Here is an 18,151-nt window from a genome sequence, read left to right on the forward strand (position 1 = left end):
TATGAGGAGTCGTGTCACTGAAGTGAAGTGAACCTAATTCATGTCGCTAGCTTGCATTATTTCAACCTTTATCCCGAAGAGACTATACTTTCCCCTAGTGTTCAGTAGCCATCCCAACAGCTGTGTGGGTGAAGAAATTAATGGATATGAAGTAGTAGTCTGAAAAGATATATTGGTCCTGGATGTGTAAATTAAGTCAAAATAACAGTCAATGACATTTTGTTTTGCGTGCTCTTTTCAAAAAAAGTTAACTAAGAGAGGTGTTATGAGGTAAGTCGACAGTGATGTAGCCTGTATCCTTCCACCAGTTGTGAGAGGCCTATAAAACCGTCCCTGGCTCCAATAATAACCCCAAGTTTTCTTTCTCTGAATACTGTGTCTTGTGTGACTTTTGTAGGTCACTTTTCAGTTCCCACACATTTAGGTGGGCTCAAGTGTCACGTCCCTCTTTTTCTAGATGATGCCAGATGTTTTCTCAGTGGGGCAAACATCAGACATTTGACAGGGTGAGATCACAGGTAAATTGATCCCATTGGCTATAACCGTAAAAGGAAAAGGGTACCTTGGCATGAGTCTGTATTACAACATGGCATAAGGGTGAGAAGTGTTGGCACAAGATACAACAGCCCAGTTGTCCATGAAACGTTGTAAACAGCCCTATAATAAGCCTACTATAGAACAATATCTCATTTGAAGCATACAGATATTTCTTAAGAAGAGACTAAGCATATGTATAGATTAGACATGACTTGTTAAAATTGCAAAATGTTAAGTCTCAAAAGGCTCACAAACCCCCAAAAAATTGAGGGGTGTAAATATGGTGTGTGAAATAACTGTTGATGCGAAACTTCGTGCTCCCTAGTAAATCATTGCGTAATGTTACCATGTTAATCGGAATTCTGATTTCCCTCAAATTCTATCCGCACTCTGATTGGAACCAGAACGCCGGTCACCATGGTAACATTTCGCTATGATTTATTGGGGAGCACGAAGTTTAGCAAGTCTTGAAACTAATGAGCTACGATTATTAATTAGCAGTTTGAACGTGTCATGTTCAAGGAAACAGAGTTTCTGCAGAGGGTAAGTTATTATTTGTTTACTTTTTGACGACGTTTTACTATAACGTTCGCTAATTACCTAGCAAACAACGCCTGGCTTTGACTAGCTACAGTAGCTAGCTAAGTTAGTTATTTAGTTAGAGTCACCTTGTAGCTGGCTTTTTAACCCAGTAATGTTGATAGCCTTGAGTCTTAACATGAGAGGTCTAGCTGGAACATTAGCTAAACTATCCTAAACTAAATGGCATTTAATCCCTGCTCATTAATGTTTTAGGTTACTGTCAATGACTAATATTAGCCCCATTCCTGTTCAGGGACCAAACGTGTTGTCATCTAGCCATCACCCCAGAGAGCATCAGCAGCTTGAGAAGGCTCCTGCACACCTGAGGCCCCTCTGTCTCCAAGAGAAGCCAACAAAGTTGAATGTTAATAATGAAGACATACCATGTCCTGCATTTAAGTTAGGCATTTTTATGTTATGACGTTGTTTGATGATAGTTACAAAGAATATAGCCTAGGCTTTCATTACGAAATACGTCAAGTGTTCCATATGCTAAGTCTACTTGTTGGAGAGTAGGCTAATTGGCTGCTGAATATCTATGTACAAATCTGCGTTAAACCCACGATAAAATTGTATTATTGACCTCACTCATTCCTTGCACTCATTTCAGGTTGAGTGGAGCACACTGGTTTCACAGCACATGGAGATAACACGGCCTCTTCATAATTGTAACAGCAAATCAGGGATATCTTCAGAAAAGTTGAACAATGTTTCATTGATGAAAGAAACAAATGAATCAGAGACGCGTAGAGCATCCTACAGGCATTCACCGACGGCGTTCGACTCTGCCTGCTCCCCAAGACGCAGTGGCTCAGGAGACCGGGCTCTCGTGACAAACTATAAATCTGAGATGATAGTCGATTTGGAGAATACGGTGGACAGACTGAAAAACGCTCTGGTGTCACTGGAGGAGGACAACCTGAGCCTCAACAAGAAGATAAGAGAAAACAAGGCGGAAGACCGCCCATCTTTGGCCAATCACAATGTCTTAAGCTCAACAAGTGGCAACAATTCACAGGAACGCCCATCTTTGATCAATCACAATGTCTTAGGCTCAACAAGTGGCAACAATTCACAGGAAATGGCTGGTGATCACAGTCCCACCTCCAAACTCAATACCCACACTGTCACTTTCAACATTGCCAAAACATACCCAGAAAGTCAGAGGCAAGATACACCATCCAAGATAGAGGAGACTAGGATGAGAGAGATGCTCAAAATGGAGAGCCTATCCTTGGAGGACAGGTGTGTTTACTTGGAGAAGGAGAAACAGGACTTGCGGAGGAAGCTGCGGAAGACGGAGGACTACTGCAAGGAGTGCGTCCGCGAGCTCAAGAGGATCCTTCCAAAGTACGAGGACCTCAAAGCCTTGAATAAAACCCTGGATAAGTGCAACAAGCAGCAGGCCGCAGAGAACCGCAGACTTGTCAACGCTCTTGAGGCCGAAAGCCAGGCAAGAGAGAGATCCAGGGATCCCAGCCTGGCTCGGGGGCCCAAAGAAGTGGATGGTGACAACCGGGTGTGGGTTCAACTGGAGAGGGCCAACGATCGCTGCACCCAGCTCACCCAGGAGAAGGGGCAGCTGGAAGACCGAATGGCCTCGCTGGCAAGGGAGGTCAGACGGCTCACGAACGAGCTGGATATGAGCTGGGCTGAACTCCATCGGCTAGGGGCCAGGCGTAGAAGCTCCCTTGAGGGGAGCACGACTAGGGACGGCAGCCCTCTGGCCTCGTCGGGCAACAAACACCTGGCCGAACGCATCCTAGACAGCGTGGGGAAAGAGCGCAAGGCCCTGTCGGGCTCTGTGGCCCATCTCAAAGAGGAGAACAAGACACTACGAGAGAACCTCAAGCAGAGCGTCAAGAGGGGTGAGGAGGCAGAGGGCGGAGCCAAGCAGCTGAGGGAATTGCAGGCCATATTAGAAAGCTGCCTGCTCACGGTGCAGAAGGAGAAAGACCTGCTTCAGCTGGAGGTGCGGCAGCTCCACCAGGAGTACATTGATCTCAGCAGTAGCATCTCGCTGCAGCTGAGAGAGAGGAGCCCCGTCACCACTGCCAGGATATTAGCAGGGTCACATGAGGTGATTGATGATGGAGCCAGGCAGCAAGAGAGTCCAAGGCAGCCTCTGAACAGCAGCCCTGTTACCAGAGAAATGCTGGATTGGCCTGTAGGTAAGGTTAAAAGCTAACAGAAGATGAACATTTTAAAAGTAGAGACATCACCACTAGTCGTCCTGGAGCTCATCATTTGAATGACTTTCTTTCTTTTTCTTTGGACTGTGTAGGCGGAGAGGCAATTGACCATATAAGGAAGCGTATCGAGGAGGAGGAGCAGAGGTACAAAAACATCATCAATCAGAATAAATGAGGCTGTAGCTGGATCAGTCGGCCAGGCAGACTGGGTGTTGACCTCTACCTCCCGTACCACGACCTGTGTGACAGAGGAGTCCGGAGGAGTCAAACATACTGTAGCTTATCGTAAGAGCTCTCTGCACCACTTTACCAACAATGTGCCCGTCACAGTCATGTACCATATGCACTGTATAGATTTGAATTCCCTGATTATATTATGCTTTTCAAATGATTTTGTCAGTGTTATCATTTCTGATGTTATTTACTTGAGAATTCGAGCTACTGTAGATAACTGGCATATCAAGGCTTGGGACGATGCCAGTATTACCATACTGGTTAGTAATGTTGCAAGGAAACAAAACATGAAGTGGATTTCACTTCTTTAGGAAAACCGCTTTGATGTTGGAAACAAACATTATATTGTCATCCAGAGTCCACATGTATTTATTTTCCAAGCTATAGCACATAAAATGTTATATATAAAAGGTTTTTAAAGGACCAAAGGGTTTGGTCTGCTTCTTGTTTTAATTTCTGTCATGGGGAAAAAATATTGTGATTGCGATCAAAGGCACTGCATCTCGGTGCACGAGGTGTCACTACAGTCCCTGGTTCAAATCCAGGCCGAATCACATCCGGCCGTGATCGGGAGTCCCGTAAGGCGGTGCACAATTGGCCCAGCGTTGTCTGGGTTTGACCGGGGTAGGCAGTCATTGTAAATAAGAATTTGTTCTTAACTGACTTGACGAGTTGAATAAAAAAAATCATCCAGGCCCTATTTGTTGCTGTTGCCCCATGTAGTTTCATTTGGAGAAGGTCTGGATATTTTTGGACAGTAGGGGGAGCTGTTGTATCATTCATGAGACACCTCTCTATTAGGATCTATTAGACCTCAACAGCCAAAAGGTTTAACCAAAAGGGGTCATCACAGTTTATGTTGGTAGTATGTAGTCTGCTGTATGCATCATTCATTCTAACATGTCTAATCAACATCCACTGGGCATTACAATCCAGTTGGTGAGGTTTTATATTTGATTCCCTTGTTTATAGGCAGGCCTAGTATTATAGTGTTTGCTATTTTGCACCCAAAGACCCAATAAGTCAGATGGAAACCCACCATTTTGAGTTAACACTTTATTTGGATAATCCATCTGTAGATGCTCTACAGACTATCTACTAACCCTAACCCTAACCCTAACCCTAACCGTAACAACCCTTACCGTGGCAAGCAGTTGCTTATCAACAGATAGTCCATCTGTAGAATCTCTGCAGATCGTTATACTATCTGCATTATCCTAATAAGGTGTGACCCCTTTTGACTCCTTATGGTTACACAGATGGCAGATGAGCACATTAGGATTCTGTATACCCCGCTAGCCATGCCATGCTAATCATTGGATGGCTTTTGTGGGACTATATGACTCACATCTCAGCGTGTCTTGAGGCTTTCATTCTTGTCCGTTATCCATCTGTCTGGCAGTAAGAGTTGTTGTGTTGCATTGTTGTCATCAGGCCACTTATGCTTAGCTACTCCTGCCAACTTTAGTCTATTTAGTCATTTCAGGAAGAAAGAACCCCATTCTTTGACAGAATCAATACATATTTCTTTGTCTCCCCCCGAAAACATGTTTTACTTTCTGACTTGTCCGATACCCATTTGTCTGGCAGAAAGAAAGATGCATTGCATTGTCATCAGGCCACTTATCCTGAGCAACTTTAGTCTATTGAGTAATTTCACAAAGTAAAAACTCCATCGTTTGACAGAATCAATACTTTTTTGTTATGTGTCCCGGGAAACATATTTTTGACCTCATGACATTCATTCTCTCACTGATACCTCACTGATGTAACTGCTGCGGTCATTTCATGCTACAGTCAGCATGTGAGTCATTAAATAATTATTTAATGTCTATCTGTCGTAAGAAAATATTATATGGGCATTTGATATTGATTCTGTTTCGCAAATACTCATACTAGCCTATAACTCCCATCCTGTCAATGGATTCATAGACTTTGACTTCAAAATGCTAGATGGATGGAAAGCCAAGCGGTAAGTCATCAACTTCACTGCTTGCATCCTAATGTGATTCCGTAGTGAACACAGACAGTATCAAAGGGAAAATGACATGCGTTTTAAACCACATTGCTCATGTCCTTCAGACTTGATTTAGACCGGGGGCAGCCCCCCCCCCCCCACCCCCACGGGCTCCGCTCTCTGTAAGCCGCAGGTCAATAACTTTCGACAGCCTGATAAACCATTATTGGCTTACGTGCTGAATGGTCCATGAATGAGTTACTAAAAACAGAGGCATTGAACCAATCCCCGCCACACAACCGCAGTGATGGGCTAAGAAACAGGAAGAAAGGACAGCCTCTTAAATTATCCAGAAATATAGTGAGGACATACTCTAGCGGTAATGAGACTGTTTGCTGCAACCAAAGGCGAGGGAGGGGTTCCGGATCTGTCGTGGACAGTCTAATAATATAGCGTACATATAATTGTGCCAGAGTTGCAATATACACTGAGTGTACAAAACATTAGGAACATCCTAATATTACGTTGCACCCCCTTTTGCCCTTAGAACAGTCTCAATTTGTCGGGGCATGGACCCTACAGGGTGTCGAAAGCATTCCACAGGGATGCTGGCCCATGTTGACTCCAATTCATCCTCTGAATGGCACACATACACAATCCATGTCTCAATTGTCTCAAGGCTTAAAAATCCTTCTTTAACCTGTCTCTTCCCCTTCATCCACACTGATTTGAAGTGGATTTAACAAGTGACATCAATGAGGGATCATACTGTAGCTTTCACCTGGATTCACCTGGTCAGTCTGTCATGGAAAGAGCAGGTGTTCCTAAAGTTTTGTACACTAAGTGTACATAACATGCTCTACAGTAGCCATAGCTCTAGTTAGGTCCATCTATCCAAAAATCCACCATGCATGGAAAATTGTCAAAGACTCTAGCCACCCTAGTCATAGGCTGTTCTCTCTGATACCGCGTGGTAAGCGGTACCGGAGCGCAGAGTCTGGGTCCAAAAGGCTCTTTAACAGCTTCTACCCCCAAGCAATAAGACTGCTGAACAATTAATCAAATGGCCACCGGAGTATTTACTTTGACACCCCCCCCCCCCTTGTTTTTACACTGCTATTGTTATGTAATATTATTTTTAATTTTTTTACTTTTAGTTTATTTAGTGAATATTTTCTAACTCTATTTCTAGAACTGCATTGTTGGTTAAGGGCTTGTAAAGTAAGCATTTCACAGTAAGGTGAAACCTGTTGTATTCGGCACATGTGACAAATACAATGTGATTTGATTTGAATTTGGAAATGTCAGCACTGACACGCAGCTTGATTAAATGGATGAGTCAGTTTCTATCATTACATGCTGAATTTGCAGCTATTAGGTGTCAATAAATTACAACCTGCGTTCTGAACTAATGTGTTTTCCACCTCAGCTTTTAATTAAAGCACATCTATCAAAACAAGGCCTCGGAATCCATTTCTAAAGAAAAAAGTATGATCCACATGGTTTACTATGGTAGCGTTCACCAAGGCAAATGTCAACATTTTTTTGTCCCACGATCAACATTTAAACATCAACATTTGCATGTGGCCTAAGTAGCCAGATGGAAGAAGCAGCAAGTTTTAAACAGCAGTTTCATAAGCTCTTGATTATCAATGGCACAATTCAGCAATGCATTTGGCACTTGCATGAAATCATTTACACATTTTGAACACACTTGGTTCTTCACTGAACCTTTCGACAATAATTTAAAAGCAGAATGTTTTACCCATAATTCACCCTTACAGTAGGTTGCACAGAACAGCAATTTCACATTTCAGTTGATATTATGAATTCAGACTTTAGTCGCTTGGAAATCTGTATCGCTCATGTCCTTTTCCCTCAGTGTCTTTCTGCTCATGATGCTCCTCGACCCAGAATTGACAGGTTGGCTGCACTTACACACGGACAGAAACGCAGTCCGGTAGTTGTTGTTCATCCACCCATAGAGGATGGGGTTGACAAAGGTCGAGCACATGGCCACGATGTGGAACATGGTGAAAAGCAGCTTGAAGTCTTTCATGTCCAAGACACTGTTGTCAATGTCAATGGCCAGCTGGAAGGCGTGGAGAGGCAGCCAGCTCACTGCAAACACCACCACCACGATCACCAGCATCTTAGTGGTCTTCCTCTTGCGCTGGTGGCGGTTGTTCCTCCCTGTCGGACTCACGTGGTTCTTCAGCTTACTCCAGATTCGGATGTAGGCGAAGGAGTTGATGGCCAGCGGCAGGCAGTACTGGAGCAGGAGCATGGAGATACTATAGATGGTCCCGTCCATGCCGCTCCCTGGCCACTTTTCCGTGCAAACCTGAATGGACTGCTCGGGCGAAAGGTCAAACGTCCCGTACTCCCGGAAGACGGCGAGCGGGCTGGCCAGGACCGCGCTTATGGCCCACGTCATGACGATGACGGCGGCACACATTTCCTTGGACATCTTGGTCTCCAGGTGGTAGACAATGCTCCGGTGGCGGTCCAGGGCGATGATGTTGAGCGTGATGGTGGAAACGTGCACGGACATGCCTTGGGAGAAGGGCAGCATGAAGCACAACACCTGGCCAAACCTCCACTCTCCATGGAGAGTGTTGATCAAAGTAAATGGCAGACATAGAGTATTCACCAGCAGATCGGCCACAGCCAGGTTCACGATGAAAAAATTGGTGACGGTGTGCAGAGTTTTGAACTTGTACACCACGTATATCACCAGGGAGTTTCCGATGACTCCGAACAGTATGATGGTGCTGTAAGCCAGGATGAGGATCACTTGCACTCCCACCAGCTTGGTGCTGTCCTCCAGGTCTGGAAAGGTGTTGTAGCAGTTTGAGAATTCACCAGCAAGTCTAGAAGAATTTGCACAGTCCTCCATTGGAGTTATGTATACTTGACTTGCATTATCCATTGGTATCGTTCCCCTCCGGGCCTCACAAATTCTGCAATAAGAGGAGGGAGATCATTTTGACAGAGGACATAAACTTGTTTACATCTATGAACATAGTCTTGGGTTACAAAACATTTTAAAAGCTCCTTGCCTGCTCATATTTTAGACTGCAGAGAATAATGTAATTGTTGGGAGGCTTAAAGACCATTGTATAAGCCGCTAGCATCAAGTGTGAGTCATAGTCTTGGGTGTGACATATACACTACCGTTCAAAGGTTTGGGGTCACTTAGAAGTTTCCTTGTTTTTGAAAGAAAGGCACATTTTTTTGTCCACTAAATGGCCTCTGTACGCCTACGTAGATATTCCATAAGAAATCTGCCGTTTCCAGCTACAATAGTCATTTACAACATGAACAATGTCTACACTGTATTTCTGATCAATTTGATGATGTTATTTTAATGGACAAAAAAAATGCTTTTCTTTCAAAAAACAAGGACATTTCTAAGTGACCTCAAACTTTTGAACGGGGGTGTGCATACAAGATCTCCTGCAACATCGAGGGCAGGGCAAAAACATGAGATCGCCCTATCACAGTGACTCATTGAACTCCGGAGACTAGTTGAATTTTGCAGCATATAAATAAATATCATGCCAACAACCTTTTTCTAGTTTTCCTCTCACCCCCAAGCCACTGAATAAAATATGACTTGTGTTCTCTTTCAGTTGTTTCACATCACATTGTATTAAGGATCACCTGACACAACCTGTTAGTCTCAGTACTGTATTTATTTATAGATTTTATATTTGACCAGGTAAGATTAAATATCTACTCGACTAGAGACAGTTGGATGAAATAGCATGACAAAATGTCAGATACATTTACAACAAAACACAAAGGACTACATTTTTTTTTTAAATTAAGTTACACATTGAGCATGCAAGATGCTTTGGGGAGGTGTGGTGCATTTAGGGGTGAAAACATTGATAGCCCCCCAACATCACTGTCCACCATAGTTTTTACCTTAGCTTTAAACTCATTCAAAGAGTTTATCCTGCAAAGATCCGGCAATTTCACATCCTTTTTATAGCTTGTTCCAAGTGGAAGGGGCATGAGAACTGAAACACTTAAAAAAAATAATGTTTTTTTACCTAGCTTTGTACAGGCCTTAACTGTCAACAAAACACAGTCATGTGAGTGTAGGCGATATAGCTATAAATCAGCTATGCGATTACCTACATTGCTGCAGGGGATTTCTCATCGTGTATCATACTGTTGCCCATTGATGATCAAATAACCAAGGGTCATCTTACTTACCACTATAGGTTTAAATACACTATATATATATATATATATATATATATATATATATATATATATATATATATATATATATATATATATATATATACAGTGCCTTGCGAAAGTATTCGGCCCCCTTGAACTTTGCGACCTTTTGCCACATTTCAGGCTTCAAACATAAAGATATAAAACTGTATTTTTTTGTGAAGAATCAACAACAAGTGGGACACAATCATGAAGTAGAACGACATTTATTGGATATTTCAAACTTTTTTAACAAATCAAAAACTGAAAAATTGGGCGTGTTTGCCAATCTTGGTGTTCTCTGGCAAATGCCAAACGTCCTGCACGGTGTTGGGCTGTAAGCACAACCCCCACCTGTGGACGTCGGGCCCTCATACCACCCTCATGGTGTCTGTTTCTGACCATTTTAGCAGACACATGCACATTTGTGGCCTGCTGGAGGTCATTTGCAGGGCTCTGGCAGTGCTCCTCCTGCTCCTCCTTGCACAAAGGCGGAGGTAGCGGTCCTGGTGCTGGGTTGTTGCCCTCCTACGGCCTCCTCCACATCTCCTGATGTACTGTACTGGCCTGTCTCCTGGTAGCGCCTCCATGCTCTGGACACTACGCTGACAGACACAGCAAACCTTCTTGCCACAGCTCGCATTGATGTTCCATCCTGGATGAGCTGCACTACCTGAGCCACTTGTGTGGGTTGTAGACTTTGTTTCATGCTACCACTAGAGTGAAAGCACCGCCAGCATTCAAAAGTGACCAAAACATCAGCCAGGAAGCATAGGAACTGAGAAGTGGTCTGTGGTTACCACCTGCAGAACCACTCCTTTATTGGGGGTGTCTTGCTAATTGCCTATAACCACCTGTTGTCTATTCCATTTGCACAACAGCATGTGAAATTTATTGTCAATCAGTGTTGCTTCCTAAGTGGACAGTTTGATTTCACAGAAGTGTGATTGACTTGGAGTTACATTGTGTTGTTTAAGTGTTCACTTTATTTTTTGGAGCAGTGTGTATGTATGTATGTATGTATGTATGTGTATATATATATATATATATATATATATATATATATATATATATATATATATATATATATATATATATATATATATATATATATATATTACACACACACAAAAATATGTGGACACCCCTTCCAATTATGAGATTCGGCTATTTCAGCCACACCCATTGCTGACGTGTATAAAATCAAGCAAACTGCTTTGCAATCTCCATAGACAAACATTGGCAGTAGAATGGCCTTACTGAAGAGCTCAGTGACTTTCAACGGGCACTGTCATAGGATGCCAGCTTTCAGTTTGCAACAATATCTGCCCTGCTAGACCTACCCCGATCAACTGTAAGTGCTGTTATTGTGAGGTGGAAACGTCTAGGACCAGCAACGGCTCAGCCGCGAAGTGGTTGGCGACGACACAAGCTCACAGAATGGGACCGCCGAATGCTGAAGCGTGTAAAAATCGTCAGTCCACGGTTACAACACTCACTATCGAGTTCCAAACTGCCTCTGGAAGCAACGCTAGCACAATAATTGTTCATCGGGAGCAGCGGCACACAAGCCTAAGATCACCATTCGCAATGCCAATAGTCGGCTGGAGTGGTATAAAGCTCGCCGCCATTGGACTTTGTAGCAGTGGAAACGTGTTCTCTGGAGTGATGAATCATGCGTCACCATCAGGCAGTCTGACGGACTAATCTGGTTTTGGCGGATGCCAGGAGAACACTACCTGCCCCAATGCATAGTGCCAACTGTAATGTTTGGTGGAGCAGGAATAATTGTCTGTGGCTGTTTTTCATGCTTCGTGCTAGGCCCCTTAGTTCCAGTGAAGGGAAATCTTAACACTACAGCATACAATGACATTCTAGACGATTCTGTGCTTCCAACTTTGTGGCAACAGTTTGGGGAAGGCCCTTTCCTGTTTCAGCCTTGACTATTTTATTTTATTTTTATTTCCCCTTTATTTAACCAAGTAGGCAAGTTCTCATTTACAATTGCGACCTGGCCAAGATAAAGCAAAGCAGTTCGACACATACAACAACACAGAGTTACACATGGAGTAAAGCAAACATACAGTCAATAATACAGTAGAAAAATAAGTCTATATACGATGTGAGCAAATGAAGTGAGATAAGGGAGGTAAAGGCAAAAAAAAGGCCATGGTAGCGAAGTAAATACAATATAGCAAGTAAAACACTAGAATGGTTAATTTGCAGTGGAAGAATGTGCAAACTAGAGAAAGAAATAATGGGGTGCAAAGGAGCAAAATAAATAAATAAAGTAGGGGAATAGGTAGTTGTTTGGGCTAAATTATAGATGGGCTATATACAGGTGCAGTAATCTGTGAGCTGCTCTGACAGCTGGTGCTTAAAGCTAGTGAGGGAGATAAGTGTTTCCAGTTTCAGAGATTTTTGTAGTTCGTTCCAGTCATTGGCAGCAGAGAACTGGAAGGAGAGGCGGCCAAAGGAAGAATTGGTTTTGGGGGTGACCAGAGAGATATACCTGCTGGAGCGTGTGCTACAGGTGGGTGCTGCTATGGTGACCAGCAAGCTGAGATAAGGGGGGACTTCACCTAGCAGGGTCTTGTAGATGACCTGGAGCCAGTGGCGATGAGTATGAAGCGAGGGCCAGCCAACGAGAGCGTTCAGTTGCAGTGGTGGGTAGTATATGGGGCTTTGGTGACAAAACGGATGGCACTGTGATAGACTGCATCCAATTTATTGAGTATGGTATTGGAGGATATTTTGTAAATGACATCGTCGAGGATCGGTAGGATGGTCAGTTTTACGAGGGTATGTTGGGCAGCATGAGTGAAGGATGCTTTGTTGCGAAATAGGAAGCCAATTCTAGATTTAACTTTGGATTGGAGATGTTTGATGTGAGTCTGGAAGGAGAGTTTACAATCTAACCAGACACCTAGGAATTTGTAGTTGTCCATATATTCTAAGTCAGAACCGTCCAGAGTAGTGATGCTGGACGGGCGGGCAGGTGCAGGCAGCGATCCGTTGAAGAGCATGCATTTAGTTTTACTTGTATTTAAGAGCAGTTGGAGGCCACGGAAGGAGAGTTGTATGGCATTGAAGCTCGTCTGGAGGGTTGCTAACACCGTGTCCAAAGAAGGGCCAGAAGTATACAGAATGGTGTCGTCTGCGTAGAGGTGGATCAGAGACTCACCAGCAGCAAGAGCGACATCATTGATGTATACAGAGAAGAGAGTCGGCCCAAGAATTGAACCCTGTGGCACCCCTATAGAGACTGCCAGAGGCCCATACAACAGGCCATCCGATTTGACACACTGAACTCTATCAGGAAAGTAGTTGGTGAACCAGGCGAGGCAATCATTTGAGAAACCAAGGCTATCGAGTCTGCCGATGAGGATGTGGTGATTGACAGAGTCGAAAGCCTTGGCCAGATCAATGAATACGGCTGCACAGTATTGTTTCTTATCGATGGCGGTTAAGATATCATTTAGGACCTTGAGCGTGGCTGAGGTGCACTCATGACCAGCTCTGAAAACAGATTGCATAGCGGAGAAGGTGCGGTGGGATTCGAAATGGTCGGTAATCTGTTTGTTAACTTGGCTTTTGAAGACCAAGGCAGGGTAGGATAGATATAGGTCTGTAGCAGTTTGGATCTAGAGTGCCCCCCCCCCCTTTGAAGAGGGGGATTCCAATATTTGGGAATCTCAGATGACACGAACGAGAGGTTGAACAGGCTAGTAATAGGGGTTGCAACAATTTCAGCAGATCATTTTAAAAAGAAAGGGTCCAGATTTTGCAGCTCTTTCCGAACATCAGCTGACTGGATTTGGGAGAAGGAGAAATGAGGAAGGCTTGGGCGAGTTGCTGTGGGGGGGTACAGTGCAGTTGACCGGGGTAGGAGTAGCCAGGTGGAAAGCATGGCCAGCCGTAGAACTTATTGAAATGTTCAATTATAGTGGATTTATCGGTGGTGACAGTTTCCTATCCTCAGTGCAGTGGGCAGCTGGGAGGAGGTGTTCTTATTCTCCAAGGTCTTTACAGTGTCCCAGAACTTTTTGGAGTTTGTGTTGCAGGAAACAATTTTCTACTTGAAAAAGCTAGCCTTGGCTTTGCAATGCCCATGTGCACAAAGCGAGGTCCATACAGAAATGGTTTGTTGAGATCGGTGTGGAAGAAGTTGACTGGCCTGCATAGAGCCCTGATCTCAACCACATCATACACCTTTGGGATAAATTGGAACGCAGACTGCGAGCCAGGCCTAATCGCCCAACATCAGTGCCCGACTTCACGAATACTCTTGTAGCTGAATGGAAACAAGTCTCCGCAGCAATGTTTCAGCATCTAGTGGAAAGCCTTCCCAGAAGAATGGAGGCTGTTATAGCAGCAAAGGGTGGAAGATTCCCCGTCCCTGGGCTACTTTTGCACATTTGTTATCGTCTGAGTGAGGGAAATGCTGTTAATTGAGAGTAGTCGATGTGTTCTGAAAGATGAGACTTTAAGGATCATAATAAATTCCCATGATGTCACACAAGCAAACCACACCCATGAGTCCATTTGTGCAGTTCACATTTCCATATTTGAAAACTCATGTCATTTACAGTAGCAACGATTTCTGATAGCTATGTTCGATCCACAGTTACAAGGATGAAATGCATAATACCCGGGGGTTGTCCTGAAGAGAAAGAGCCTGTGTTTGTCGAATTGTGAAGGACAAGCTTTCAAATGATGCCACACCTGATGGTGGGGACACGGGTCTGTGTTCCAAACCAAAAACTACTGGTGTGCTTGCTTCAGTTCCTCAATGGCAAAGCTAGGAGTACTCAAAAAACGAAGTACTGTGCACAGTTTGGAGTGGTGTGTGTCCACTTGGAGACACCAGTTCTCACTCTAACCCTTGTAATAGTTTTTTCTTATCTTGCGCTCCAAAAAATGCACTGAATGTTCTTATTATGTTACTGAATGTATCCAGAGTACTTTCAGATTTTGCTATTGACAAATGCTGTGAAAAGTGCAGTAAATGTTAAATGCACATAAAATCAAAAGTGTAATGTTTGGATTCAGTCTTGTGTCAGGTGAGCTGTTGTGACCTCACCTTTTGGTCTGATAACACCTTGGGAGATTATGGCGAAGTTATCTTTCAATTGCTACCGTGGTCATGTATATGCTTGTTATAGTTATTTTGTTAGAAACATTTAAATGTTGTCCCTATAGGCCAATTTCCAGAGTGTAAGGGGTATTAATGAGCAGCATGTCCTAGTGTCTGTAAATAAGAATGTGTTCTTATGACCTATTCTTAGGATCTCCTGACCTGCCTGTTTAAATCAAAATCAGTCAATTTCATTTTGCTCTCAAACTGTATATGTCTAGCTGCTTTTCTAAATGCAGTATTTTTAGGAGTGAACTTGGGATTTCAAACAGTCCTGCATTAATACTTCTTGGCTGACAAACTTTGGCAATTCATGATAACATGACTTGGAACTCATACCAACAATTCCTATTGCTTCCTGTGGCAACTGAATCATAATGAAGAGCATGATAAGAGTTGATTAACTGGCATCCTGTGTGATACACTAAGAAATATTCTGTCTACTTTGGAAATCATTCACAATATCTTAGTGCATTCTATACGATGTTTCTTCAAATGATTATCAGAAATGTATTTCTCACGTCATAGACATTTTTGGCGTTCCTAAATGAATTGCATTTGTCTACAACCTATAGAAGGTTAGAAAATATGACATAAGAAATCTTTCATGATACTGATTTCTAGAAGAAGAAAAAATTGATTTCAGAAATGTTAGTTTGTGTATCTTGGATTACATTTTGGGGATGCTGATATCAAGATTACAGTTGTAGCCTACAAAAAACCATATAGGATTAAATAGGCTATACATTCGATAAATTCTTAACTAAACAAATGATCAGCATATTTTCCCATTGGCAAGTAAGTGCTATAGAATAACCGACTCACCTTGATCTGTAACAGACGCATTCGTTATACTTCCCGATGATAACCCTTTTTGTCAAGGTTCTCAGCAGCGCATTAGCATTTTCAAGTTAACATTAAATAATACCCTATATTCAAGTTGCAGCATTTTTTTTTTATCACCACATGTCCTAGGTATCAAGCCATTTTATTGTATCGCACATCAAGTAGTAGACATATCTAGGAATCTAGACAACAAGCAACTGACTAACTGAACGGTGATATATATTGGCAAAACTCCACGGCTTTTTTCCTACGAGGTATGTGCTCAACAAGACAAGCGCACTGCGCACGCTGTGGACTCCTGTCTTGAAAGGAGCGCATATTATGTGTGGCCAGCTTCGAGAGTGTGCGCCAGGGGGAGGGGGAGATGATGAAGCGCACTAAATGACGAGGGGGCGTTTTACCCTCACAGAAATAAACACTGCCTCAAGGGAGAAAGTCTACGCCTTATAAATTATTTCGGATCCATTTCTAGTTCAAACAAACAAGACCAACAGATATGCCTGGGGTTAACTGCCTGGGTCATTCCACGAAATCAGTCCATTTTACGTCCCTTTGATATTTTAAGTAGAAATTGTGTTCTAATATTGAATTTATATTATTCTATTAAAATTAAGTACCGTTTAATATAGACCACATGGGAATTTGGTTGTACTTGCAATAATACCATGTAAAGTTATTTTGATAGGTTCTGAGCAATTTATCAGTCTTTTAACATTAATTGAACATGACATAATTCCCTTTTTCAAGTTGCAGCATTTTTTAAATCACCCCATGTCTGTGATTTAAAATACATTTTTATTGTATTGTACATAGACATATTTAGGAAACTACACAACAAGCCGCTAACTAACTGACTTGAGATATATTTTGGTAAAATTGCATGGCTTTTTTTCTACAGAGGTATGCGCGCAACAAGACGAGCGCACTGCGCACACGGTGGACTCCTTTGAAGGCGCGCATATTCTGTAGCCAGTTTCAAGAGGGAGACAGAGAAGGAGGAGATTATATGAAGCGCATTAATGACAGGGAGGCATGTGTAAACCCTGACAGATATAAACATGGGGGGGGGGGTCCATTAATCTCGCCTGTGCCCCATGTAGGTGTGAAAATTGATTGCATTCTGGGTATGAGCCAGGAGCCCAGCTCTGTCTGATGCAGGGTTCTTACATCATGAAAATCCTGGAAAAGTCATGGAATATAAAAATGGTGTTTTCCAGGCCTGGAAAAGTTTTGGGAAAATGTTCACATCTGAAAAGTTGTGGAAACGTAATGGGAATGAATTTAATCATTTCTGTTAATGTAATTTATGTAGGCACAGTTTTAAAATATTGAATAAATCAAATAAAAATCAACAAATCAGCCAGGATCAGAATAACACTAGTGCATCTATTTGAGCGCATCACGTGCATAGTGCCAGACTAGTGGGCAGTTGCTCAAGGAGAGAGAGCTATTCGGACTTTGTAGCAGCAGGTAGGACTAGCCTATAAAATATGAGAGAACAGATTAAGTAGCTAATTCAAAAGATATATTGTACGTTCTAGTTAACTGTTTACCTATTATTAGCGTGTGTTAATGTTTTCGTAATGTCCAAAACTTTTCCACCGACACTCACGAATAAGGCCGTAAAAAAGTTTATTTACTTTTTTGAACGATTTATTTAAACGATTCATTTTGACAAAACAAAGTATTCACTTCGCCATTGTATTAGTTGGGTTTCGGTTCAATCGCGGTGAACATTCATTTTAGGAAAAATATTAGATGTAGCCTTTCTTGTGGAATATGGGCCTTCAAAACTTGTTTTGTACAGTGCCTTCGGAAAGTATTCAGACCCCTTGACTTTTCCCACACTTTGTTAAGTTACAGCCTTATTGTAAAATGTATTAAATAAATACAAATCCTCAGCAATCTACACACAATACCCCATAATGATAAAGCGTTAACAGGTTTCTAGAAATTGCTGCACATGGACATACAGTTGAAGTCAGAAGTTTACATACACTTAGGTTGGAGTCATTAAAACTCGTTTTTCAACAACTCCACAAATTTATTGTGAACAAACTATAGTTTTGGCAAGTTGGTTAGGACATCTACTTTGTGCATGACACAAGTCATTTTTCCAACAATTGTTTACATACAGATTATTTCACTCAGTGCCTCTTTGATTGACATCATGGGAAAATTAAAAGAAATCAGCCAAGACCTCAGAATTTGTTTTTGTAGACCTCCACAAGTCTGGTTCATCCTTGGGAGCAATTTCCAAACGCCTGAAGGTACCACGTTAATCTGTACAAACAATAGTATGCAAGTATAAACACCATGGGACCATGTAGTCATCATACTATCGTACCATGGTACTATCGACAACCTGAGAGGCCGCTCAGCAAGGAAGAAGCCACTGCTCCAAAACCGCCATAAAAAAGCCAGACTACG

General features: G+C 42.6%; 2 protein-coding genes across 3 annotated transcripts; one reads left to right on the forward strand and one right to left on the reverse strand.

Annotated features, from left to right (window-relative positions):
* Positions 1 to 338: 338 nt before the first annotated feature.
* On the forward strand, positions 339 to 4,130 carry si:dkey-256e7.8 (coiled-coil domain-containing protein 110). Of its 2 annotated transcripts, XM_021619271.2 has the most exons (4): positions 339 to 1,080; positions 1,373 to 1,518; positions 1,730 to 3,290; positions 3,404 to 4,130. In XM_021619271.2, the coding sequence occupies exons 3-4, from the start codon at positions 1,760 to 1,762 to the stop codon at positions 3,484 to 3,486; spliced, it is 1,614 nt and encodes a 537-aa protein (XP_021474946.2). In that variant the 5' UTR covers positions 339 to 1,080; positions 1,373 to 1,518; positions 1,730 to 1,759; the 3' UTR covers positions 3,487 to 4,130. The 2 variants fall into 2 exon arrangements, with proteins under 2 accessions (XP_021474946.2, XP_021474947.2); XM_021619272.2 differs by lacking the exon at positions 339 to 1,080 and having other exon boundaries at positions 1,094 to 1,518.
* Positions 4,131 to 6,597: 2,467 nt separating this feature from the next.
* On the reverse strand, positions 6,598 to 16,032 carry LOC110534416 (neuropeptide Y receptor type 2-like). Its single transcript, XM_021619275.2, has 2 exons — positions 15,701 to 16,032; positions 6,598 to 8,465 (listed from the first exon to the last, which is right to left on the reverse strand). The coding sequence occupies exon 2, from the start codon at positions 8,432 to 8,434 to the stop codon at positions 7,334 to 7,336; it is 1,101 nt and encodes a 366-aa protein (XP_021474950.2). The 5' UTR covers positions 8,435 to 8,465; positions 15,701 to 16,032; the 3' UTR covers positions 6,598 to 7,333.
* Positions 16,033 to 18,151: the final 2,119 nt, after the last annotated feature.

The sequence above is a fragment of the Oncorhynchus mykiss genome, chromosome 10, assembly GCF_013265735.2.
Source record: "Oncorhynchus mykiss isolate Arlee chromosome 10, USDA_OmykA_1.1, whole genome shotgun sequence".
NCBI classification, from domain to species: Eukaryota; Metazoa; Chordata; class Actinopteri; order Salmoniformes; family Salmonidae; genus Oncorhynchus; species Oncorhynchus mykiss.

Excerpts from the sequence above, each read along its gene's own strand:
- si:dkey-256e7.8 (XM_021619271.2), top strand. The coding sequence starts at position 1,760 with ATGGAGATAACACGGCCTCTTCATAATTGTAACAGCAAATCAGGGATA. Across the intron at positions 3,291-3,403 it reads AATGCTGGATTGGCCTGTAG|GCGGAGAGGCAATTGACCAT; the intron begins GTAAGGTTAAAA and ends TGGACTGTGTAG.
- LOC110534416 (XM_021619275.2), bottom strand. The coding sequence starts at position 8,434 with ATGGATAATGCAAGTCAAGTATACATAACTCCAATGGAGGACTGTGCA.